The 25471-nt window shown below is 46.2% G+C and overlaps 1 protein-coding gene across 2 annotated transcripts; it reads right to left on the bottom strand.

Moving 5' to 3' along the window:
- Window positions 1–2583: 2583 nt before the first annotated feature.
- Window positions 2584–18691, bottom strand: CLEC19A (C-type lectin domain containing 19A). 2 transcript variants are annotated; one of them, XM_084640490.1, is made up of 6 exons: window positions 18512–18691; window positions 16038–16257; window positions 10192–10357; window positions 6114–6207; window positions 4802–4934; window positions 2584–3605 (listed from the first exon to the last, which is right to left on the bottom strand). In XM_084640490.1, the coding sequence occupies exons 2-6, from the start codon at window positions 16054–16056 to the stop codon at window positions 3526–3528; spliced, it is 492 nt and encodes a 163-aa protein (XP_084496616.1). In that variant the 5' UTR covers window positions 16057–16257; window positions 18512–18691; the 3' UTR covers window positions 2584–3525. The 2 variants fall into 2 exon arrangements, with proteins under 2 accessions (XP_084496616.1, XP_084496615.1); XM_084640489.1 differs by lacking the exon at window positions 16038–16257.
- Between the last annotated feature and the right edge of the window lie 6780 nt (window positions 18692–25471).

The following is a 25471-nucleotide window of genomic DNA, read 5'->3' as shown; positions in this document are numbered from 1 at the left end:
TCTCCGCACCTTGCAGAAACCTGGTGGTTGCTGTACAATCCTGTGCAAAGGAAGCTACTGAAGCCTTAGCTGGATGAGAATATCATTGATACTCATTCAGTTCTAGGCAAATAATGACTAGCACGAGGCTTTGGGCAGCTAATACATGGTAGGAGATGGGGAGAGGTTTCATTTATGTTTCAAAGACAATATGACCTCAGATTTTGCATACAGTTGACACACCTGTAAAGGTAAAAAAACAAGGGGTGTCCCAGAAAAATGGGGCCTCCCAGAAGAAATCTGCTACTGAGATGATTCCTCTTTTGGATAAAAATATAATTGGCTCCTTGTGACTGGTGGTATTGGCTCCAGCTAACACATCTATCACCCCACAACTCAGCTGTCCATTGACCCTATTTAATACATCATTGTAATGACTCCCTGCTGCCTTTTAAATTTAACAGGCACTCACAGTAAGGTGCCAAATGACACCAGTTCAAGACATGAAAGTTCAGAGGCACGATAGAGGCTGAATATTTTACAGTCAATGATTTGTTTTCACCTGTTGTTCAAAATGATAGATAGTATGTAGGACAGTGGCAGTGCAAAAACCCAATAGAATGAGAGGATACCTGCTGTGAATGAAACAGGCTTTGGGTGAGACAAAAGAATGAAACCCTTGGACTGTGTGGGGCAACCATCTCAAGCAAGACCTTGCAATACTAGTTGGACCTGTTCTGGAACACACACACACACACACACACACAAAATTAATGCCCTGAAAACTACTTAAAGTCACAGAATCATAGACATGTAGGACTGGCAGGGACCTTGAGAGGCCATCTAGTCCAGTCCCCTGCACTCAAGGCAAGTCCATCTTATTGTGCTGAAAATGGTGCTGGAAGGATGATCCTGTGGTTATGGCATGACTCCGGAGACCTGGATTCAATTCCTTGCTCTGCCCCAGCCTGCCTGTGTGACCTTGGATGAGTCACTATGTCTCTTTGTGCCTCAGTTTCCCTTCTGTAAAGTGATGCATCTTTTCTGTCATGTCTATTTAGATTGTAAGTACTTTGAGGCAAGGATTGTAGCATAGCACCTGGTACAACATGGCCCTGATTTTAGGGCCTCAAGGTGCTACAAGTGGTAAAAAATAACAAAAGTAGAATCATAGTGATAACTCTTCTTCTCCTGTAAGGAAGCCAGTAAGAGAAGCACAGCAGGGTCAGGACCTCCCAAACGATTAATCTGTTCCTCCTCAGCAGGAGCATCTGATGGTAGAAATGTCCATCTTGTGAGTGCAGCTTTGAGAACAGAGGCCGCAGAACACAGAGGTGAACTGGCCACTGAGGATGAAAAGGTGCACGAAATCCCAAGGACTTTGCTTGGATTGACCTATATAGCAGATCCCTACCTTCCTTTGTAAAGCGCATCCTTGGCATATGAATCTGCTACAGCTAGGGCTGAACTGCAAAACTCAGATCCAGAGCCTTGTTTCCCCAGAGTTTGCTGAGGAGGAGTCTTAGTTCACCCCATTGTCCTATCATACTCAGGGAAATTTGTACAACGGCTAGTATAAATAAAAATTGATTCTTCCTGCCTCCTCCTTTCAGCTGTGTCTGCGCCTGTTATTCAGACAGAGCAAACTGGTCAACAGTAAGCTGTAGATATGCCAGTCTCACACCACCCACCACTGAGGTGCAAACATATGATATCAAGAACAGCAGTGAGCAGAGACAGTCTCCATCTGCCTATGTAAATCAGTGTAGTACCATTGACTTTAATGGAACTATACCAATGTATACCAGCTGAGGCTCTGGCCCTAAATCTGTAAATCTACTCTTGCACCCCTTCATTCTAGGAGCCCTCTTATCCCACAGAGGAAAGAAGTGGTGGCAGAGAATGCGATTTATATTCATTCATTATCCACATTTGAAAGGAGCTAAAAAATTATAAATAAGTAACAGAAGCGTACCCAGCTGCACATGGTGTTAGTCCAGTTTGTTTTGTAATTTGTTAGTAATTTCTTTAAAAAACTCTCAATTTAAAAAGAAAAATATTTCCCACTGCAATTATTTTTGCAATCCCCAGTCCAAAAAAATAAATAATAAAATAATAGTCTTGCTTTTTATAGTAAAACAGCAGTTACCAATCACAGAGATGTGCTTTGTGCATCTCAGGTAGGCACCTTGGTTATTCTGACATGTAACAATTTTGTCCCCTTTTTTTGCATGCACGCATGAGAGAGGGAGAGAGAGAGAGAGAAACAAAAAAGAACCCCCCCGCCCCCCGTAATCCTGAAGGAATGGTGTTAAAGGAAATATTTGTTCCAATATAAAAAGTTACTGCTTTGTATATTGAATGAAAGCTTTTTTCCCCCCCTTTTGATTTCTTCAATAGTCAATTGCCAAAACTGAGTATAAAAGCTGGTTTGGTTTGCACCAGTGTAAAAGAACCTGTATAAGCTAGTGAACATGTATATTTCAGCAGTGTTAGAAAGAAGAAGGAACTTCAGCAAGCTGTTTACAATGTATTTTAGTTGTGAGAAAGCAACATCAGCAACACATGGTATTTTGCATAACTTAGCAGAAAATGACAGTCCCTCTTAATTCCCACAGGCTAAATTATTTAGTACAGTCATCCATTACTTGATTATTACAGTTTGAGTGTTTGTAGTAAAACAATTGATTTCTTGTTATGTGACAGGTTGATACATTTAAAATCTAAATATGGGCTCATATCTAGAGGTCCTTACTTAGCTTTTACTCAGGTATAACTCCTACCACATTTCGTCTGAATACAGAGTGAATATGACCTGAGCATGGACTTCAATATTTATCCGAAGTTGCTTTATTTGTACAATACCCGTATAGATTTATCATCTTATTCTGAGCTCACACTAATATAAGTTATGAACAGTAATTCAATTGAAATCATCCAATATAAGTGAGATCTGATTCAGGCTGTTAGTTTCACTTCATTCTGACATCAAAGTTCAGAAATGATGCAGAATGTGTCTTCTGTAGTAATGAACTCTAGTTTGTCACTGCAAAAGGGTTATTGTCCTGCTCCTCAGAATGCTAGAGAGATTTCCAAATCCTAGGACCAGTTAGGGAGTCCTTTGTCGCACAAAACTCCCACTGAGGGCAGCAGGATTCATTTTATGGGAATGAGGACGCATAAAATGGGACATAAAATCAGACTTTCTCACTGTTGTGAACCTTTTCACCTCTTTAATTATACATATAGGTTACAACATTCTTTTCAGTCACAGAGTCTGGATGGAGACGCGACACTGAAATTGTTCCTAGACCATGGAAAATGTACTGGCTTGACTATTCACCAATGCTCTTTGGTCAGCCATAGCACAGACAAAAGCAAGAGACAGGTAAAGTATTTTCTAGGTGGAGTAACTGGCATCAGACATATAACTAGTTATTTGAGCCACTAAAATTGTCTCTGATATAAAATATGCCTTTGGTCAGATTGACTTTATTCCAGTAGTTTAGTAGGTTGACTGCTGCTGTTTGTTATTGTGGGAGCGAGTTAATCAATTGCCAGTGATGGAATCTTGCAGACAAATGGGAATTCTCTGTTGCAGCTGTTGTCATTCCATGATCGTAAAGCTATAGGGGAGTAAGAATAAGGAGTTAGTTAAGGTTTTCAATGAAGGTGTGATCACATGATGAAGGATAAAAGTGCCTCCATGAAGAAATGACACACAATGTATACAAAAACACCAAATTTCCTACACAAAGGAGTTAGTTTCATCCCCAATCCTTAGCCCTGAAGAAAAGTCTTGTCAAAAGATTCTGTAATACAGACACGATTCTGACAAGTTCAAAAGCTGCATATACTTTTGCGTAGACACAAGACCATGCTGGCTGGATATAGAGACTATTACAGTCTTACCAGCCCCAGCCCCGCATACAATTATTCGTGCATATATGTTGTGCTTATACCTGTGCAGATTCCCATAGGACAAGAGAAAAAGACTTATTTGTAATGAGAAAAGGAGTACTTGTGGCACCTTAGAGACTAACCAATTTATTTGAGCATGAGCTTTCGTGAGCTACAGCTCACTTCATTGGATGCGATGAAGTGAGCTGTAGCTCACGAAAGCTCATGCTCAAATAAATTGGTTAGTCTCTAAGGTGCCACAAGTACTCCTTTTCTTTTTGCTAATACAGACTAACACGGCTGTTACTCTGAAACCTGTTATTTGTAATGCTCCTTGTTCGAGTCTATCCTTTCCCCAATTCTGTTGTCTCCCTCTGCTCCATAGTGACTGCATCTCTGCTGGTGTCTCTTTCCAATAACATATCCCTCCCATTATTTCCTTGGTCTGGAAATGTCTCAGGGCTTTGTCTTCACATACAGCGCGACAGCAGCGCTTCTCCTGTCAGCGTAGTTCATCCATCTCCGCAGGAGGCGGTAGCTATGTTGAAGGGAGAAGCTCTCCTGCCAGCTCTGTCTTCATGGGGGTTTAGTAGGCATAACTACATCGCTCAGGGGGGTGGATTTTTCACACCCCTGAGTGATGTAGTTATACCCATATAGGTGTGTAGTGTAGACCTGGCCTCAGTTGAGGGGGAAGCAGGCAAGCTGGTGTCTTTATACTGCCTTTGATTGACAGTTCTTTGCTTCTCGGGGAGGGGTGAAATTTCCTCCTCTGCAAAAACAACATGTAAAAATAATCATGTTGCCAGCATCTTTTCTGTTATGCATAGAAAAGGGTGATCCTGCATTTCACTCAATTTATTTACACATGCTTCTTGGAAAACGTGGTGTGCAGCCTGAGGCTCAACAGTGAAGTACCTACCACTGTTATATCTGTACCAGATCTGTACACAGTCCTCTTCCTCTGGAATAGAGTGGATCCCATCATCTGGCTGGTTGCCATCCCAGTAGTTATAGTCATAGGAAGAACCATCTGTCCATTCAAAGTGACCTTCCTATTAAACATCATCCGGAAATTAGGGGGAGGGGCTAATGGAGAAGTGCAATGATTTCAACAAATGATTTGTGGAAGTCTGGACTTCAGGATTGGCCAACAGAATATTCTCTTCTACCTTGTAGAGAGTGACGTCATCAATCTGACCTCATTCCTATGTCTAGAAGGCAAAAACTAGGTCCATGCTGAACAAAGGCCCTTCTTCTACTGAGTTTTGCACTCTGCTAGTGTATTGTTTGAGATCATAGAGTATGACTACACTACAAAGAAAAACATGCAGCGTCGAGTCTCAGTTGATTTGCCCTCCTGGGGCTTGGGCTGTGGGGCTAAAAATAGCAGTGTAGACATTCCCCCTCAGGCTGGAGCCTGAGCTTCGAGAGTCTCCCCCTCGGCAGGTTTAAGAGCCCAGGCTCCACTTCATTGGGTTTCCTTTTGTTACTGTGTAATTTTTCAAAAGATTTCAAAAGTTACAGAGTAAGATAAAGAAAAATGAAAAAGTGGGCGAGGGGGTGGGGGGCTAGACATTATTTATTGTATTGCACTCAACATGGGTGCTGAAAGCCATTGAACCAAACTGCAAACCCTGAATATGATGGAAGCCATGCACTCAGTTGCTATTCTTCAAGCCAGGGGGTGCTGGACTCCCAGTACTCACTGTCCTTGTCCTCTACCCGTACACACACACACACACACCCCAAAAACGGAGAAAGTAGAAAAATATTTTGCAGAAAATTCATACGCACATAAATTGTTCTGTTTCAAACCATGTCACATGGAAACAACTTTGAAATTTCAACATTTATCATGAAATTGTCTCCTCCCCACCCCCTTTTCTTAAACATTTCTTGGCTACCTCAGTAGTTGTGGAGATTGAATTATCCTCTAATGTTCATAGGTCACAGCTGAAACATTGGAAGGGCAATGTGGATAAGCAGAAAATCTTGCTCTCCAGGGCTGTCAGTCCAGCACTTCCAAGTTGTATTATAGTCAGAGGGCGGAAATTGAAAGGTGTAGAGGGAAAACAGAAAAAATAATTTTGCCTTTTATGTGAATCTGATGCCAAGGGTTACATCTCAGTGAGTTCCAGGTTGAATAGATTTCTTGTTCTTTTTATGAGAAAACCTGCTTGCATGATGATCCAGAGAAAAAGCAGGCGGTAGCTAATGTCACGGTTTCTCACCTGTCTTAGGTCATGAAGTCCCATCCAGATATCGGTGGGTATTCCAGGCACTCGGCTGTTTACTAGGTCATATACAAAGACATTCTCTTCCCAGCTGGTAAAGTACCATAATATGAAATAGTTAGGAGGTTGGTATTAGTGAAATTAAGCAAATACTATCCCTCGGCATTCAGACTGCAGTTTGGCAAATGGGACCCAAATCTTTAAACTACCCTTTGAAACTGTCCATGGAAATTTTGGATTCATTTTCTTAGTTTGTGTAAGAGGATGGCTTAGTATGGCAAAACCTGGAGCTGGTTGGAAACGCAGGGAAAAATACATGGCAGTGATTTCAAATCCCCGTCCCCTTCCAAAATTAAAAAATTCAAACTTTCAAAAATTCAAAATCATTTCAGCAGCTGTAACACCAAGCAGGAGGTGTGATAACGTAAAGTGTCGACTGCCTGTGTTCTGCTGGAATGATGTGAAATGAACTCAAGCAGGTCAATGAGCTTCCACATCTTAAACCACTGCTCTTCACGATTTCTGAAGTGGGGGCCACTTTGGCAAAAAAACCTTCAATGTGAGAGCCACATCAATCTGCACAGATGGTTGAACACTCTGAGTAATTTGTTGGTTGATATGGTAATATTACTGTTATTGGTAATATTGCTTGGGGTGCAGCAGGAGGAATGGGGGGCTGGCTCTGGGAGGGGGGTCAGGGCTGGGCAGGGGCTTCGGGTGCAGGAGAGGGTGAGGGGGTGCAAGCTCTGGGAGGGAGTTTGGGTGCAGGAGGGGACTCCAGACTGGGGCAGTGTGTTCGGGTACAGGAGGGGATACAGGGTGCAGGAGGGGGTATGGGGTGCAGGCTCTGGGAGGGGGCTCAGGGCTGGGACAGAGGCTTGGGATGCAGGAGGGGGTAGTGGGGGCTGGCGCGGGGAGGGGGCTCAGGGCTGGAGCAGGGGATGCAGGAGGGGGTTTGGGGTTCTGACTCTGGGAAGGGGGTCAGGGATCAGGCTTGGGGTGCAGGAGGAGGTATTGGGGACAGGGGTGGCAGGTTTGTAGACATTTTGGTGGTGCCCAGAACGCCCCCCCAAACTCCACCCCCTCCTGCCTAAGGCTCTGGGAAGGAGTTTGGGTAGGGGGAGGAGGTCTGGGGTGCAGGCCCTGGGCTGGGGCAGGGGATTGGGGTGCAGGAGGGGTGCAGGGTACAGGCTCTGGGAAGGAGTTTGGGTGCAAAAGGGGCAAGAGGTTGGGCTCTGAGAGGGAGTTTGGGTGGGGTAGGGGCTGGGGGTGCAGGGGCTGGGATGGAGTTTGGGTGCTGGGTGCAGGCTCCAGGCTGGGGCAGGAGGGGTGGGTGCAGGAGGGGATGAGGGATGCAGGATCTGGGATGGAGTGCGGAGGGCTGGGGTGCAGGCTCTGGGAGGGAGTTTGGGTGCAGGCTCCAGGCTGGGGGTGGGGGGTTTAGGAGGGGGTGAGGGGTGCAGGCTCTGGGAGGGAGTTTGGGGGTTGGAGGGGGTTCAGAGGGAGGGGATGCGAGCTCTGAGAGAGAGTTGGGGGTGGGAGGGGGTGTGGAGGGAGGGGGTGCAAGGATGAGGGGTTTGGGGTGTAGCTGGGGATGAGGGGTGTTGGAGGGGGCTCAGGGCTGGGGTAGAGGGTTAGGGTGCAGGGGGGTGAGGGCTCTGGCTGGGGGTATGGGCTCTGGGGTAGGGCAGAGCTGAGGATGAGGAGTTTGGGGTGCAGGCAGGCTACCCTTGGGCTGGGGCCAGAGAGGAGGACTCCCCCCAGCCCTCTCCCCATGGGCATCAGTGAGCTCTGGGAGAGGGACCCCGCTTCCCCCCCACCACACTCAACCACACCACTGTCACTTCATGTTCTCCTAGGACCCCTCTCATGTCCAGGAAGCCCCTTCGCCTCCCCTGTAGTGGGTGCCGGGCGGGGGCAGGGGGGGCTGCCATCACATGTGCACCTCCTCCTCTGCTGCTGCCCCTCACGGCAGCCGCACTGGGGGTGAGGGATGGGGCTGCCCCTTGGCCAGCATGGGGCAGGAGCGGTGACTGTGGGCGGGGGGGGGGGCCGTGCTGGTGGAGGGTCCTGCCGGAAAAGGGAAGGGTCCGAGGCAGACGGGCAGGGTAAGGGCAACCTGCCCTGCCACGGGTGGTTGGGGGGCACTAGGGCCCTGTGGCGGCAGTTGATGCTGGGAGCCAGCAGAGCACAGGCAGCGTGGAGCTGCAGGGGAGAGGCAGGGACCCTCGCGGACCCAGGGGAGGTCGCAGGGGCAGCAAGTGGGGGCCGGGGGACACTTGAGGGAGGTGTGGGGGGGGGTGGCAGGCAGGGCCGGGGGAGAGACCCGGCCCCATACATTGGTGGAGCTGGGCCCCCGGGCCCTGACTATTGCTGGAGCCCGGGCACCACAGGTCCATACAACTCGCTGCCCCTGATTGGGGGCTGGCTCCGGGAGGGGGCTCAGGGCTGGGCCAGGGACTTGGGGTGCAGGAGAGTGTGTTGGGGGCTGGCTCCGGGAGGCTGCAGGATGGGCAATGGAAGAGCTATGCAGAACCTGCCCATCGAAGGGAGTGGCACTTACTTCGGGGCAGTCCCAGCCCCACGCCGCTCCTGGAAGGGGCCAACACGCCCCTGAAGCCCCTGGGGAGGAATGCTGCTCTGCATGCTGCCCCGCTGTGCAGGCTCCGCCCCCACAACTCCCATTGGCCACTGTTCCCCATTCCCAGCCAATGGGAGCTGCTGGGGCAGTGCTTGCAGGCAGGAGCAGTGCGCGGAGACCTCTGCTTACCCCCTTGCACCCCGGGGCCTTGGGGGCATGCTGGCCACTTCCAGGAGCAGTGTGGGGCCAGGGCAGGCAAGGGGCCTGCCTTAGCTGCAGCCTCACTGCTGCCAGAAAGCGCAATCGACAGTGAGCCGCACTTAGGGTCCATGGGAGCCGCCACTGGCTCACAGGCCTTGCAGTGAAAAACACTGTCTTAAACCATCAAGAGTGGCTGGCCTTGGGATGGAGGAAAAAACATGGAAACAGAACATCGCACGGTGAATGCCCATTCGCTCACTAGGGGCCTGCTTCAGTACTCCTTGATTTCAACGAAAACACTTCTGCAGCACCTCTGTTTTCAATATTAGTGTGTGTCGGGGGGAAGATTCTTGAATTTGAGATGAATTATAGATGTGCCCATGTAGCAAAGTCTTCCTCTGATATCCGAATGTTTAGATCCAGCATTTTGCTTTGGGCCCCATTTCTAATCTGGGTTTGTGAACTGTTCCATGAAACAGGGAATGGAAAACCTTTCTGTTCTGAAGTTCTGAGTCAGACAAAATTGTAACCAAAATTGTTCCCTTGAAACCAAAGCCGCCCTCCTCCATGCAGGGACTGATTAATATAATAGGTACAATGTGACTGCAGTTGTCAGAGTGGAGTCTTTGGTAACTGAGGGCCAAATTTTCAGAGTCTCCAAAAATATGACAATAAAATTGGATCAAGCATCTGATTGTGCACACAAAGCCTCACTTTTGCTCATGCATATCAGGTAGTTGGTGTGCAGTTTATATGCAAACGCATGGGGTTTGCACGCACATTCACACGGCCTCTTGAAAATGTGGTCCTTTCAATTATTATATTGTACAACTACAGCCAAACCCAGGGTGATCCAAATAGCTTTGTTGTAACACAGAGCATAAGGTGACAACTTGTTATTTATGTTAATGTAACTAAACAGTATTACAGAACATGGCCATTTCACAAGTGCCTCTGGGCTTGACTAAGAGCAATAGCGATAGATCTGCTTCAGAATTATTGGTTCTACCACTTGAGCTAAAGGAGACTCTCTGATAGACATCTAATTAATACAGTTGAGGAGTTTTGATTTTGTCCATTAGAGGGCAGAGATACACACGCACACTAGCTAGTGCATTTCAATACAGATACGCAGAATTTATGACAGTGGTAAATTAGGCTTAAATGGGTTTGCTTTCTCATAGGAAGGTTAAACTCCAGCTGAGGAATTATTTATATATATTTTTTATTGCCACAGACATTGTTTAGCTGGACTTTGACAATGTTTTAGAAACAGATTTCTTTCATTCTTACCTGTGAATCGATGCTAATTTGGCTGATTTTATGCCAATGGAAAATTCCGCACAATAGAGATCGGCTTCAGCCCATGTTTTATTGAGGGGAAAGTATCTGTAACAGTACCCTTCATATTCTGTCCAAAACAGTGGGCAGGAGTAGGACTGAATTGGCTCTGGCATAGCTGGGGGAGAAAGAAAAGAAAATTGGAAGAGCATTTGATACACAACAGCTGCAGGGACCCCGGCAATGGTGAATGTCTCTGTTTTTTAGGACATGTCTCAATGTCCTTGCTGGCTTTACAAAAAATGAAAAAAATGAAAAATTCCCCTAAGGGCTTAGATTTTCACGAGCAACTGGGGACTTTGAGTGCCTCCATTCTTGGATGCCCCCTCAAAATATCTGAATTTCTGAAGATGGGAGCTCAGCACTTTGGAAAGTTTGAGCAGAATTTGCCATTTCTGAGTAGTCCAAGCAGGGAAGAAAAATACTTTTGGATGCTACCATAATATAAATATTTACTAACCCTACTGTACATTTTCAAAGTAGGCTGGAAGTGACACTATGGAGTTCTGTAGGGATAAGATCAGGTCTGGGCCCATTCTCATTCACATCAATGCCTGGAAAGAGCAAACTTGTAGGAGAGGTTGAACCACCATTGCAGATAACACAGAGAGAAGGGGAAAGACTCCAATCAAAGGGACCAGGAAAAAAAATTGGGGGCAGTGGTGGGAAACAGATACATGCAACTTCATGCAGTAAAAGCATTGAAAACAGTGTAGAAAGATGCCAAGAAACATTATATCCTAAATGATCACAAGATACAAGACACTGAGGGAGAAATAGTGAGCAGAAATTTAAATCGATCAGTCACATTTCTGGGAGGTAGGTAAGAAGGTAAATAGGGCCCTGATTCAGCAAGATATTTAAGTACATGCTTAACTTTAAGTACATGACTGGTCTTGCTGAAATCAATGGAATGATCTATGTGTTTTAATCACCAGGACACATCACAGGCTCTGTCATCTCCATCCACACTATCTCCTTGCCAGTGTGTGATTGTTCCCTGCACTAAATTCATTCTTGAGTGCTGTCCTTTGTTTGTTTGCTTTAAATCAATGGACTCATGGAGTACTAGTCATCAAATGGAGAAGTGAGCCCCCAGCTGGAGTGATCACTGAAGACTTGGAAAAGGTAGAGATGAGGGCAGCAAGGATGAAATGTTTCAGGTTTTGGAAAAAGGGGAAGGAAAATGCTGCTGATGTTCTTTAGAAAAGAGGAAGCACAACTGATGTGTATGAAATCCTAAGAGGTCCAGAGAAGGTGGATGCCACAAAACTATTGAAGCAAATAACAGGCTCAGAATCCAGGGAGTTCCAATTGAAGCTAGGAAAGGATCTGGTATTCAGGGACTTCAAGGGGAATCATCTTTATAATGAGCACAATTAACCTGTAGAACAAACTCTGCTAAAGGCAAAACTGAAGCGGCAACCAGGAGCATGTTAAAAAAGGGGGGGAATTAGCCAAGTCCTAATCATCACAGGGTACAAACGCTAGAACTCGCAGGGCTGAACTCCTTCTATCCCCAAATGTCACTACATGAAGCTTCCTTTGGCAGTCATTTTGCACCCCATTTCTTTAGTTCCTTCCACCCAGAGCCCTCAAAGCATTTTACGAACATCAGCTGATTCAGCCTCAGAGAAGCCCCCTGATATAAGCATTACACTCAGTTTTCAAGTAAAGAACATTTAAGAGGCAAAGGTGCTCATTGATGGTAACACAGGAAGTCAATGCCACAGCCAGCAATAGAGCCCAGCTCTTCTGCTCCAAGGCCTGTCCTTTAACCATTACATCGCTATTGCTGGGTACAGAACATAAAGCTGGCTCTGGGTTATCGATCAGCTCCCCAGAAACTGGGAGATTTGTCACAGTCTGTGGCAGCAGAATGACTCAGATACCGGGAACTGACTGTTCCCAGCATTTCAGCTCTCACAACAGCACTGTGAAACAAACAGCAGGCATTCAGGGGAACTGGAGCGCTGCGAGTCAGTCTCTCCTGCTGACCCGGGGTATTAAATGCCTCCATAATGTCAAATCTAGTGAGCCCAGTTATTTCAAGTACTGCAAAACCGGAGCTATTTTGTGGCTAATGTAAACAGCTACCTTTTCATTGCTTTTCTCTGACAGCCCCAAGCCTCCACCAGCACTCTTCTATCCCTTGAGCTCAGATAAAAGATAATTATTCTTCCTTTGTGGTGACCCTTCCCCTTTCCCCTCCAGAGCTCTTTAGAGGATGTATCCTGATACAAGTGCTCTTGGAGCCAGTTCCAGTCATTATCGGCCCTGAGAAGTGCCATTCCTAGATAACTAGGGTCAGTGAGCAACTCAGATCTCAAGAACCAAGTAACATTGTAGAGACGAACAAGTTGCTTTCAGATCACTATGTCTGACTATGTTAGTGATGGGCTATGCAAAAGAGCTCTAGTTGAAAATCAGATTGATACCTTGAAAAATGGAAGCAGCTTTTTAAAAATTGTAGCAAATTTGTATTCAGTTAACAGCAAGATGCAGTGTTTATTCCCATGGGTCACATCCTGCCATTGTCTCACAGAGAAAACAGTTACTCAGGGCTACCTCACATCCTGTTACAACAAAACCGGAGAGAGAGAGGGACAGAAGGATCAAACACCAACGAATGGAAGTGAGGGATCGGCCTCCAGCCCCCACAGATCCCAGAAATCCCAGGACAGGAAGCACCAAATAGCTGCAATGCACCCTGCACTCCGCCTTCCCTGACATGTACTGAGGGATCAGTCATGGAGTATAGGTTAGTGCTGCTTATAACTTCTGTGCATATCTCAGCCTGGCTGTCCACAGGGTTCCTAGCCTCCCTCCTTACCCACTCCCAGAGCCCCTCAGATCCCATGGAGGGTGGAATTGCCTGGAGAAGCCTCAGTGAGCGATAGGGAGCATGGCACACCAGCTCTTCTTGCTCTCGCCAGATGTATGTGGGGCTCTTCCATCCACTCATTTTACTTCTCTTTGCTCTCCATCACACCTCACTACAGGGTCCTCAGTCAGGCAAACCATTGACATCAATGGGCATTTTAGCTTAAGGGCCAAATCCAAAGCCTTTGGAGAGCAAGAGGAAGTCTCCCATTAATTTCAGTGGGTCTTGAATTAGATCTGAGTGGGCCCCATATTCTGATTTTATATATATATATATGCTGCTGATGTAACTTATTACCAATTCCAGATGCAGTAACATTGGGTAGACACATGCTTCTTCCTGCTGGGTGTGGGTTCAGTACAGCAAGGTGGTGAGGACTCCTGTGGGTTGAGGGCACCCCCAGCTTCTCAGGAACACTCAGCACCTGGAAGGACTCAGCCCTGCCCACCAAGCATTTAGAACACCTTGGGGTACTTAATTATTGGCTGGGATGACTGGAGACACTGTGAGCTTCACGGGCAGCCTAGTCATTGATATTTTTGGAACGCTTGTTAAAAATGACTGCGAACTCTTCACCTTTAGTTGCATGACAGCACAATGGACAAGCCAAAACCAGCAGCCGTCTCAGTGTTTTGCCTTTTCATGTGAAGTGTTATGGGCGTTTGTTGTGTGCTGGTTTGAAATTTCAGTTAGGGTGGTTTTGGCTTCCCTGAAATTTCTTGAGAAAATTGTTCCCCTTGATAGAAATGGTTGAAACGAAATCATCAGACTGAGGTGTTCATAGAGGCTTTTGATCTCCTACACCACTTTCCCGACTAGGTGTCATTAATTTGATTAGCTTCAGTGAACAAGAGGTGCCTGGAGGAATTTAAGGTTAAATATACCAGAAAAGAGAACGAGGGTAGGTCAATGCTTAATTAGCACCTTTCTGTTAGGTCAACGTAGGAAGCCTTTGCACTCTCTTTAGAAGAGGGGTTATTATTCTTAAATTCACAGGAAATAACCAAGGAACCACTTATATTCTAGAACACTTAGGTCTATTTTTATTTTCAAATCTGTCAGACATAGTATGGCAGACAAGCCCACTTCTCAGCAGGAAAACTTGAACCAAGCCCAGCCCGTCAGAAGGGTATTTGCTGGTATGGAAAACAAGGGCAGTGTCATCGGGTCAGTCATATCAGTTTTCTACATGTTCAACTACGTCAGCAGAACACCACTGTTTGACCTCCTTGGTAAAATTCTTGGAGATCTCCTTCAGAAAAGAAAGAGCTAATCCTTTATTATTTTTATCATCATTAACTCTTTCACTGAGAGAAGAAGGATCACCTGTGGTTAAGGACATGGGCAGGGACTCAGGATACTCGGGTGTAATTCTTGGCTCTTTCTGGGTGACCTTGGGCAAGTCACTTAATCTCTGTACCTTGGTTCTCCATCTGTAAAATGAGGATAACAGTGCTTCCTTTGTGCTTCGACTGAATGCTCTATGAGGGAGGGATGGCCTTTTACTCTATGTATTTACAGCATCTTGCACAACAAAGGCCCAATTGTGGTTGAAGCTTCTTGGTGCTCAGTATTCCCAATCAATATTTTCCCATGATGCTACCGAGAAAGGAAAACTAACAACAACCTGAGCCGTACAGAAATCTGCTTCTCAAGTCATTTTTTTTCATAGCAGCTTCAAATTTAAGATTGGAGGATATTTCTATGATAAAAGTGTATAGCTCTGCAATGTAGAGACTGGGTCTAGAGCAAGACTGACAAATGACATCCAGTCTGGTAGCATTCCTGGCACTTCAAAGCACTCTCACAGCATCTTTTCAACAGCAGATATTACCAGGCTTGTGCTGGAAGCAAATCACATTCTTGCTGGAGACTATTAAAGGGCTTGATTTCATCATGGGCAGCAGGTTTATCAGTAAGAGTCTAAATTGTAAACAAGACGTGAATGCCCTTAAAAAGAAGACTTAGCAACTCAGAAAAGAGGGTTCAGCCAAAGGGAGTCCTGTGGCTATCAAAATGTATCTGTAGGGCCCTACCAAATTCACGACCATGAAAAATGTATCACAGACCGTGAAACCTGGTCTCCAGCTGTGAAATCTGGTCTTTTGTGTGCTCTTACCCTATACTGTACAGATTTGATGGAGGAGGCCAGGGTTCTCAAATTGGGGTCCTGACCCAAAAGGGAGTTGCAGGGGAGTCGCAAGGTTATTTGAGGCAGGTCACGGTATTGCCACCTTTCCTTCTGCGCTGCCTTCAGAGCTGGGTGGCCAGAGACTGGCGGCTGCTGAATAAGGGCCCAACTCTGCAGACAGCAGGGCAGAAGTAAGGATGGCAATACCGTACCAGGCCATCCTTACTTCTGCACGGCTGCTGGCGGCGGTTCTGCCTTCAGAACTGGGCTCCTGGCCAGCAGCCACCCTTCTACAGCCACCCAGCTCCGAAGGCAGCGCCGCCGCCAGCAGCAGTTCAGAAGTAAGGGGAGCAGTACCACGATCCCCCCACCACTCCTTTTTGGGTAAGGAGCCCTACAATTACAACACCATGAAATTTCAGATTGAAATAGCGGAAATCATGAAATTTACAATTTTTAAAACTCTATGACCAGGAAATTGACCAAAATAGACCATGACTTTGGTAGGACCTTAGTTATGTGGCTTTGACTGTGCCTGCTACAGAGATCCAGAGATTTCAATCAACCGTGCTGTATTGCAAATAGCATACCTAGCCTTCATGAGATTAATGCTCTTCTGGGGCCCAATCCTCAGGAGGTGCTGAGCACCTTCAACTGCACTCAAGTTGCTGGGCATCAAGGGTCCCCACCAATACTCAGGAGGCATTGAGCACCTCACAGGATCAGGCCCCTAGAGTAGATTGAATGAGAGAAAACTCCCTTTACATGTAATGATCAACTGACCTTCTGCTATGGAAACCATTCCTGGAACTCTGCTGGGACTAGATGCCAGCAAGTGTGCGTTCTCTCTTACTTCTTGTACATGCAGTTAGTGTTGTCAGGATCAAGGGGTGAGCACATTTTTGGGGAAAGGGATGTTAATTTTTCTTCTCTTTCCTCTAATGTAGTCCTTTTGATTTTTCATCTCATTTAGTTTACAGCTTACCTTCAGCCACAGGAAAACCTGTAAATACAACATGAAAACATAGAAGGACCCGATGTTCCATCAATGCCCCTCCACTGCCATGTTCAATATATTTATCAGTGGGTGAAATCCTGGCCCCACCGAAGTCAATAGGAGATTTGCTATCAGCTTCAGCGGGGACAGGATTTCCCACAGAGTATGGACAAAAACAAAGAACTGAGAATTTAAAAATGTTTGGAGTAAGGAACTGAAATTGTTTTTCCAGGAGAAAATCCCAGTCCTAGAATGCTTACTCACGGCCTCATCTGCAATGGGACAACTCATGTGGGTAAAGCCTGCAGGTACATGCCTGAGCCAGGTACATGCTTTCAGCAATTCTCCGAATTCAAGCAACACATCAGGCGTCCGTTAATTCATTCTGGTCTGTCATTTTGGAAAGGGTTGGGAATGAAACATCACGTATTGGTGCTATAGATGATGTTAAGCAGGATCACAGAAAATGTGCACAATTACAGAAGGTGTGAGTATGCAGGGAATGGGACACACTTTACAAGCTCCACAAAACAATTCATATGTAAGACTTTGGCACTATCTTCTACAGACGTAACCTAACAATAACTATACACTCCCAGTGAGGATACAAAGTGCCACCCTAGGATAGATCTATAATACCTCACCAGAGTAACTTTTCTACATTCCTCTTACACTACACTTGTTTTAATCTCTCCCTGTTGTTGAATAAAACACACTGCCAAAGGATAAGCACCAAAAGAGGAGTTTATGATGGATAGAAAAGAATAAGCCAATGTCATTAAGTATGACCGAGAGATTCTATGTGAATAAGGGCTGCAGGTTCAGGTCCTTAAATACAGACATCAAAAATTACATAGGGTGTCTTCAATATTATTATCATGCAAAATATTTAATTTGTATGATTATTTTCTCCCTTTCATTACATGACTACTTTCAAAACAAGCAGGTCATGACAAGGCTTTATCTTAAGTGTGTGTGTGCGCATGTATTGTACTCTGAAAGTCTCTTGGAAGCCAGCTGCTCCTTTCCTCTGCAGAACGGCAGGGCAGAGTTGGAAGAGAATGGTGACCAATGGTGTGTGGGGAGATTATAGCTTAACCAGGCAATGGAATGAAACTTTAATTGTGCTGCAAAAGTGTCACAATCTCAGACACCTAGGAGCATTTTTTGTAAATATTTTTTTATCAAAATGAAGTTATTTTTACGGAATTAAATTCTATGGTATTTGTATTTCAAGATGTAAAAATACTATAGCCAATTCTGTAGATCTCCTGCAGTACAGAAATACTATACTTCTAGCTGCAACTGGATAGGAGGCATCTTTGATTTTTCTCTCCTCAATTAGGTTTTGAGGAAGCTCCCATTGATTTGATGCCTGGCACTAAAGCCAAGTTTGTGGTAATTATTTTTCTCACTAGTTCATTGAACAATACTTATTGGGTGAGATTCTGCTCATGTAAATTTAGAACACTATCAAAGTGAGTGTAGTTACACTGGAATTACATTGGTGTAAATGAGAACAGAATTTGGCTTATTCTATCCAAGTAAAAATGTACTGCAAACCTGGGTAATACAATGAAATCACAAAGCCAGTTAAAATTTTGTTAAAATACTTCTCTCATCTAAAAAAGTACACTTTGTGATTAACTGTAGATAAACTCTGCAGCCAGTTGTGTATGTGTTATATGATCTAATATGTAGAGGGACAGTTCTTACATATGTTAACTTCACTTTATGTTAGAAAGAGTGAATAAAAGAAACGTTGCAAATCACAGTTCTTTACTTTTTGCACTTCCACAGAAAGCTAAACATCCAAAGAGTCACACTCCTTTACAACTTGCCATTGCTTTATTAATTATGATTGTTATTATTATTGAGTGCAATTACTATTGTTTGGACTAAAATCAGATTAAGAGCATTCTTTTAGCTTGTAAACATATGTAAACTTCTTGGCACCATTGTACAGGACCACATATTGTTTATAAGATTAAACTGAACATGCCTCCAAAACAAAGAAATAAAGTCAACAGAGAGAATGCTTCAACACGCTGGAACAGAAAAGATCAGCATTACTTGGTAATACACCTTCCCAAACTAAGCAGATTATTGAATTTACAAGTTTGTGTTTTATGGAGAAGTTAGCAAAACTGGTAAGGAGAATTGCATGCATTACAGGATACGTTTGTAAAAGTGCCTGATTTTAAGCCATCAATAACCTAATGTTTATTAACCCAAGCCACAGTCAGTGATTTGCACTCACCTTGACTGATTTTAATATTTGTCTGTGGGAAAGCCTGGGTGGCAAGCAAAACCATTGAGAGGAGCACACAGAAATCCCATCTGATCACCATCTCTGATGGAGGACAAAATTTCATTTCCAGGTCTGCAGAGAGCCAATGACATGAAGCCTTTCCTTAGTTCGGTATCGCCTTGCTCTGCTGCTGAGATTCCTGGAGCAGATGTGAATATACTTTGTGCACTGCACCCTCCCCCGAAACTCCAAACTTTCACAATGACATGCTAGGAAGGCTGGCCAAGCTCCCTCCAGTGTAATACCACACGCTACACAACAACCAAGAGCTTCCCAGCTGAGACGCTTCAAAGAAGCAGCTACATCCCATTTCACTGGCCGAAGTTAGTTACTTTAAACCATTTTTTTTCAAAAGTTCTGGGGAGGTTTTAGAAAGCAGGCATGCACACCTCCTAGTTGTGAGCCTTCAAAGATTAAGTTCTCGATTCAAGCAAACCACATCCCCTTTCTGCTTTCATGGCTGCTTCCTGAGAGATTTTGTTTGTGTCTATTGACTTGCCAATGTTTTACGCCACTCTTAGCACCGCATGGCACAAGTATGAGAGGTGCTTTCTGGCAGTGCAGTCCTACGTTCTGGAGCAGCAGCACTCAGAATGGGACCTAACTGGTTAGGCCTTACGGTTCGGTGTTGGAAAGATTTGTAGATTTCACATGATGTACAGAAAAGTCACAGCTTCAAACAAACAATATATCAATGGTGGGAGAAGTCTGTGTTAATGTCAGCTTTAGATGTACCTGACTGGCAGCCCTGGAGATATAGGGTATGTCTACACTACGGAATAAGGTCGAATTTATAGAAGTCAGTTTTTTAGAAATCGATTTTATATATTCGAGTGTGTGTCCCCCCACAGAAAATGCTCTAAGTGCATTAAGTGCATTAACTCGGCGGAGTGCTTCCACACTACCGAGGCTAGAGTCGACTTCCGGAGTGTTGCACTGTGGGTAGCTATCCCGCAGTTCCCGCAGTCTCTGCTGCCCATTGGAATTCTGGGTTGAGATCCCAATGCCTGATGGGGCTAAAACATTGTCGCGGGTGGTTCTGGGTACATATTGTCAGGCCCCCGTTCCCTCCCTCCCTCCATGAAAGCAAGGGCAGACAATCGTTTCGCACCCTTTTTCCTGAGTTACCTGTGCAGATGCCATACCACAGCAAGCATGGAGCCCGCTCAGGTAACCGTCACCCTATGTCTCCTGGGTGCTGGCAGACTCGGTACGGCATTGCTACACAGTAGCAGCAACCCATTGCCTTCTGGCAGCAGACGGTGCAATACGACTGGAAGGCGTCATCGTCGTGTCCGAGGTGCTCCTGGCCGCGTCGGCTGGGAGCGCCTGGGCAGATATGGGCGCAGGGACTAAGTTTGGAGTGACTTGACCAGGTCATTCTCTTTAGTCCTGCAGTCAGTCCTATTGAACCGTCTTATGGTGAGCGGGCAGGCGATACGGATTGCTAGCAGTCGTACTGTACCATCTTCTGCCAGGCAGGCAAGAAATGAGGATGGCTAGCAGTCGTACTGTACCATCTTCTGCCGGGCAGGCAAGTGATGAGGATGGCTAGCAGTCGTACTGTACATCTTCTTGCCGAGCAGCCATGAGATGTGGATGGCATGCAGTCCTTCTGCACCGTCTGCTGCCAGCCAAAGATGTAAAAGATAGATGGAGTGGATCAAAACAAGAAATAGACCAGATTGGTTTTGTACTCATTTGCCTCCTCCCCCGTCTAGGGGACTCATTCCTCTAGGTCACACTGCAGTCACTCACAGGGAAGGTGCAGCGAGGTAAATCTAGCCATGTATCAATCAGAGGCCAGACTAACCTCCTTGTTCCAATAAGAACAATAACTTAGGTGCACCATTTCTTATTGGAACCCTCCGTGAAGTCCTGCCTGAAATACTCCTTGATGTAAAGCCACCCCCTTTGTTGATTTTAGCTCCCTGAAGCCAACCCTGTAAGCCATGTCGTCAGTTGCCCCTCCCTCCGTCAGAGCAACGGCAGACAATCGTTCCGCACCTTTTTTCTGTGCGGACGCCATACCAAGGCAAGCATGGAGGCCGCTCAGCTCACTTTGGCAATTACGAGCACGTTAAACACCACACGCATTATCCAGGAGTATATGCAGCACCAGAACCTGGCAAAGCGATACCGGGAGAGGAGGCGATGTCAGCGCGGTCACGTGAGTGATCAGGACATGGACACAGATTTCTCTGAAAGCATGGGCCCTGCCAATGCATGCATCATGGTGCTAATGGGGCAGGTTCATGCTGTGGAACGACGATTCTGGGCTCGGGAAACAAGCACAGACTGGTGGGACCGCATAGCGTTGCAGGTCTGGGACGATTCCCAGTGGCTGCGAAACTTTCGCATGCGTAAGGGCACTTTCATGGAACTTTGTGACTTGCTTTCCCCTGCCCTGAAGAGTATGAATACCAAGATGAGAGCAACCCTCACAGTTGAGAAGCGAGTGGCAATAGCCCTGTGGAAGCTTGCAATGCCAGACAGCTACCGGTCAGTTGGGAATCAATTTGGAGTGGGCAAATCTACTGTTGGGGCTGCTGTGATGCAAGTAGCCCACGCAATCAAAGATCTGCTGATATCCAGGGTATGACCCTGGGAAATGTACAGGTCAAAGTGGATGGCTTTGCTGCAATGGGATTCCCTAACAGTGGTGGGGCCATAGACGGAACCCATATCCCTATCTTGGCACCGGAGCACCAAGCCGGCGAGTACATAAACCGCAAGGGGTACTTTTCAATAGTGCTGCAAGCTCTGGTGGATCACAAGGGACGTTTCACCAACATCAACGTGGGATGGCCGGGAAAGGTACATGACGCTCGCATCTTCAGGAACTCTCGTCTGTTTCAAAAACTGCAGGAAGGGACTTTATTCCCAGACCAGAAAATAACTGTTGGGGATGTTGAAATGCCTATATGTATCCTTGGGGACCCAGCCTACCCCTTAATGCCATGGCTCATGAAGCCGTACACAGGCAGCCTGGAGAGTAGTCAGGAGCTGTTCAACTACAGGCTGAGCAAGTGCAGAATGGTGGTAGAATGTGCATTTGGATGTTTAAAGGCGCGCTGGCGCAGTTTACTGACTCGCTTAGACCTCAGCGAAACCAATATTCCCACTGTTATTACTGCTTGCTGTGTGCGCCACAATATCTGTGAGAGTAAGGGGGAGACGTTTATGGCGGGGTGGGAGGTTGAGGCAAATTGCCTGCTGCTGGTTACGTGCGGCCAGACACCAGGGCGGTTAGAAGAGCACAGGAGGGCGCGGTACACATCAGAGAAGCTTTGAAAACCAGTTTCATGACTGGCCAGGCTACGGTGTGAAAGTTCTGTTTGTTTCTCCTTGATGAAACCCCCCGCCCCTTGGTTCACTCTACTTCTCTGTAAGCTAACCACCCTCCCCTCCTCCCTTCGATCACCGCTTGCAGAGGCAATAAAGTCATTGTTGCTTCACATTCATGCATTCTTTATTCATTCATCACACAAATAGGGGGATGACTACCAAGGTAGCCCAGGAGGGGTGGTGGAGGAGGGAAGGAAAATGCCACACAGCACTTTAAAAGTTTACAACTTTAAAATTTATTGAATGCCAGCCTTCTTTTTTTTGGGCAATCCTCTGTGGCGGAGTGGCTGGTTGGCCAGTGGCCCCCACACCGCGTTCTTGGGTGTCTGGGTGTGCAGGCTATGGAACTTGGGGAGGAGGGTGGTTGGTTACACAGGGGCTGTAGTGGCAGTCTGTGCTCCAGCTGCCTTTGCTGCAGCTCAACCATACACTGGAACATACTGGTTTGGTCCTCCAGCAGCCTCAGCATTGAATCCTGCCTCCTCTCATCACGCTGCCGCCACATTTGAGCTTCAGCCTTGTCTTCAGCCCGCCACTTACTCTCTTCAGCCCGCCACTTACTCTCTTCAGCCCGCCACCTCTCCTCCCGGTCATTTTGTGCTTTCCTGCACTCTGACATTATTTGCCTCCACGCATTCGTCTGTGCTCTGTCAGTGTGGGAGGACAGCATGAGCTCGGAGAACATTTCATCTCGAGTGCGTTTTTTTTCTTTCTAATCTTCACTAGCCTCTGGGAAGGAGAAGATCCTGTGATCATTGAAACACATGCAGCTGGTGGAGAAAAAAAAAGGGACAGCGGTATTTAAAAAGACACATTTTATAAAACAGTGGCTACACTCTTTCAGGACAAACCTTGCTGTTAACATTACATACATAGCACATGTGCTTTCGTTACAAGGTCGCATTTTGCCTCTCCCCACCTCGTGGCTACCCCCTCAACCCTCCCCCCTCCCTGTGGCTAACAGTGGGGAACATTTCTGTTTAGCCACAGGCAAACAGCCCAGCAGGAATGGGCTCCTCTGAGTGTCCCCTGAAGAAAAGCACTCTATTTCAACCAGGTGACCATGAATTATATCTCACTCTCCTGAGGATAACACAGAGAGATAAAGAACGGATGTTGTTTGAACGCCAGCAAACATACACTGCAATGCTTTGTTGTACAATGATTCCTGAGTACGTGTTACTAGTCTGGAGTGGTAAAGTGTCCTACCATGAAGGACGCAATAAGGCTGCCCTCCCCAGAAACCTTTTGGAAAGGCTTTGGGAGTACATCCAGGAGAGCCGCCAATGCCAGGGCAAAGTAATCCTTTCACATGCTTGCTTTTAAACCATGTATAGTATTTTAAAAGGTACACTCACCGGAGGTCCCTTCTCCGCCTGTCAGGTCCAGGAAGCAGCCTTGGGTGGGTTCGGGGGGTACTGGCTCCAGGTCCAGGGTGAGAAACAGTTCCTGGCTGTTGGGAAAACCGGTTTCTCCGCTTGCTTGCTGTGAGCTATCTACAACCTCATCATCATCTTCTTCGTCCCCAAAACCTGCTTCCATGTTGCCTCCATCTCCATTGAAGGAGTCAAACAACACGGCTGGGGTAGTGGTGGCTGAACCCCCTAAAATGGCATGCAGCTCATCATAGAAGCGGCATGTTTGGGGCTCTGACCCGGAGCGGCCGTTCGCTTCTCTGGTTTTCTGGTAGGCTTGCCTCAGCTCCTTCAGTTTCACGCGGCACTGCTTCGGGTCCCTGTTATGGCCTCTGTCCTTCATGCCCTGGGAGATTTTGACAAAGGTTTTGGCATTTTGAAAACTGGAACGGAGTTCTGATAGCACGGATTCCTCTCCCCAAACAGCGATCAGATCCCATACCTCCAGTTCGGTCCATGCTGGAGCTCTTTTACGATTCTGGGACTCCATCATGGTCACCTCTGCTGATGAGCTCTGCATGGTCACCTGCAGCTTGCCACGCTGGCCAAACAGGAAATGAGATTCAAAAGTTTGCGGTTCTTTTCCTGTCTACCTGGCCAGTGCATCTGAGTTGAGAGTGCTGTCCAGAGCGGTCACAATGGAGCACTCTGGGATAGCTCCCGGAGGCCAATACCGTCGAATTGTGTCCACAGTACCCCAAATTCGAGCCGGCAAGGCCGATTTAAGTGCTAATCCACTTGTCAGGGGTGGAGTAAGGAAATCAATTTTAAGAGCCCTTTAAGTCGAAATAAAGGGCTTCATTGTGTGGGTGGGTGCAGGTTTACATCGATTTAACGCTGCTAAATTCGACCTAAAGTCCTAGTGTAGACCAGGGCATAGACGTGCTAATTTAAGCCCTGACACTGCAAGTTTTCCCAAATGGGTGGACCCCTGCACTCATATGGACACCCGCTGAAGTCCAACCCCATTGAAATCAATGGATATCTGCATGCGTGCAGTGGGTCTGCCTGCTTGGAGCAGCTTGCAGGATTGGGGCCTTATTTGGTGTATTGAATTTTTTTTAAAAATCCCAACTTGATTATCACACACATTGTAAGGAGAGTGATCACTTTAGATAAGCTATTACCAGCAGGAGAGTGGGGTGGGGGAAGGTATTTTTTCATGCTTTGTATGTATAAAAAGATCTACTCCTTCCACAGTATGCATCCGATGAAGTGAGCTGTAGCTCACGAAAGCTTATGCTCAAATAAATTGGTTAGTCTCTAAGGTGCCGCAAGTACTCCTTTTCTTTTTGCGAATACAGACTAACACGGCTGTTACTCTGAAACCTGTCATTATTCCTGAATGTTATGAACCTTTTCTGAAGGCTTTCAACTCCACATAGATCGAGATGCTAGAGCCTGAACCTGTATCTGCCTGCATACAGCTATGCATGGAGCCATGGGATGACCCAAGCCTTCACCTTTGTTTCACCTCCAGACTGAAAGGCTGGCTGGTTATTAAGGAATTACATTCAGAATGAAGGGCAGGCTAAGAGCCCCAGGGCTGTCTCTGACCATTCGAATTGGCCACAGGCATTGATGTGGCAGCATAGCAAACTCACACTTCCAGGCCGGGGCTTCCCATCACAACATTTCAGAAGACAAGAGGGATATTTCTCCCTCTAAAATGGAGATACAGAAAGAAAACAAAAACCAACCATCAGGTCACGCTTCCTTTAATTCCATTATTTATTTATTTGTATATGGACTCTGTAAACAAAGTGGTGAGATTTATGAGAATTTTGTGCTGATGTGGCCATTTTGATAGCCAAAGAGATGAAAATGTCAGTCCATGGGCCTGATCCTGTAAAGGGTTGAGCTCTGTGGGCCTGATCGGAAGCCCTTTGGAGTTCGATTCCTAATGGGTTTTGGATCAGAACCTATATGCAATTCGAATTCTCCTCCAGCAGCAGATTTACACCAGCATAACTCCATTGACTTCACTGGAGTTACTCGTGATTTATCCAGGGTAAGTGATAAGAAAATCAGGACCAACAACTTGGCTTTTCTTTGTGTTGTGCAATGGACATAACTGACCAAATTGGACACACAGCTGAGTCGGGCTAATAAGTACCACCTCAGTATACATGGCACAAATAAATAG

The sequence above is a fragment of the Lepidochelys olivacea genome (assembly GCF_965140295.1).
Source record: "Lepidochelys olivacea isolate rLepOli2 genome assembly, chromosome: 10".
NCBI classification, from domain to species: domain Eukaryota; kingdom Metazoa; phylum Chordata; order Testudines; family Cheloniidae; genus Lepidochelys; species Lepidochelys olivacea.
Note: the sequence above shows the minus strand (reverse complement) of the source record. Positions and strands in the feature narration are given on the sequence as shown.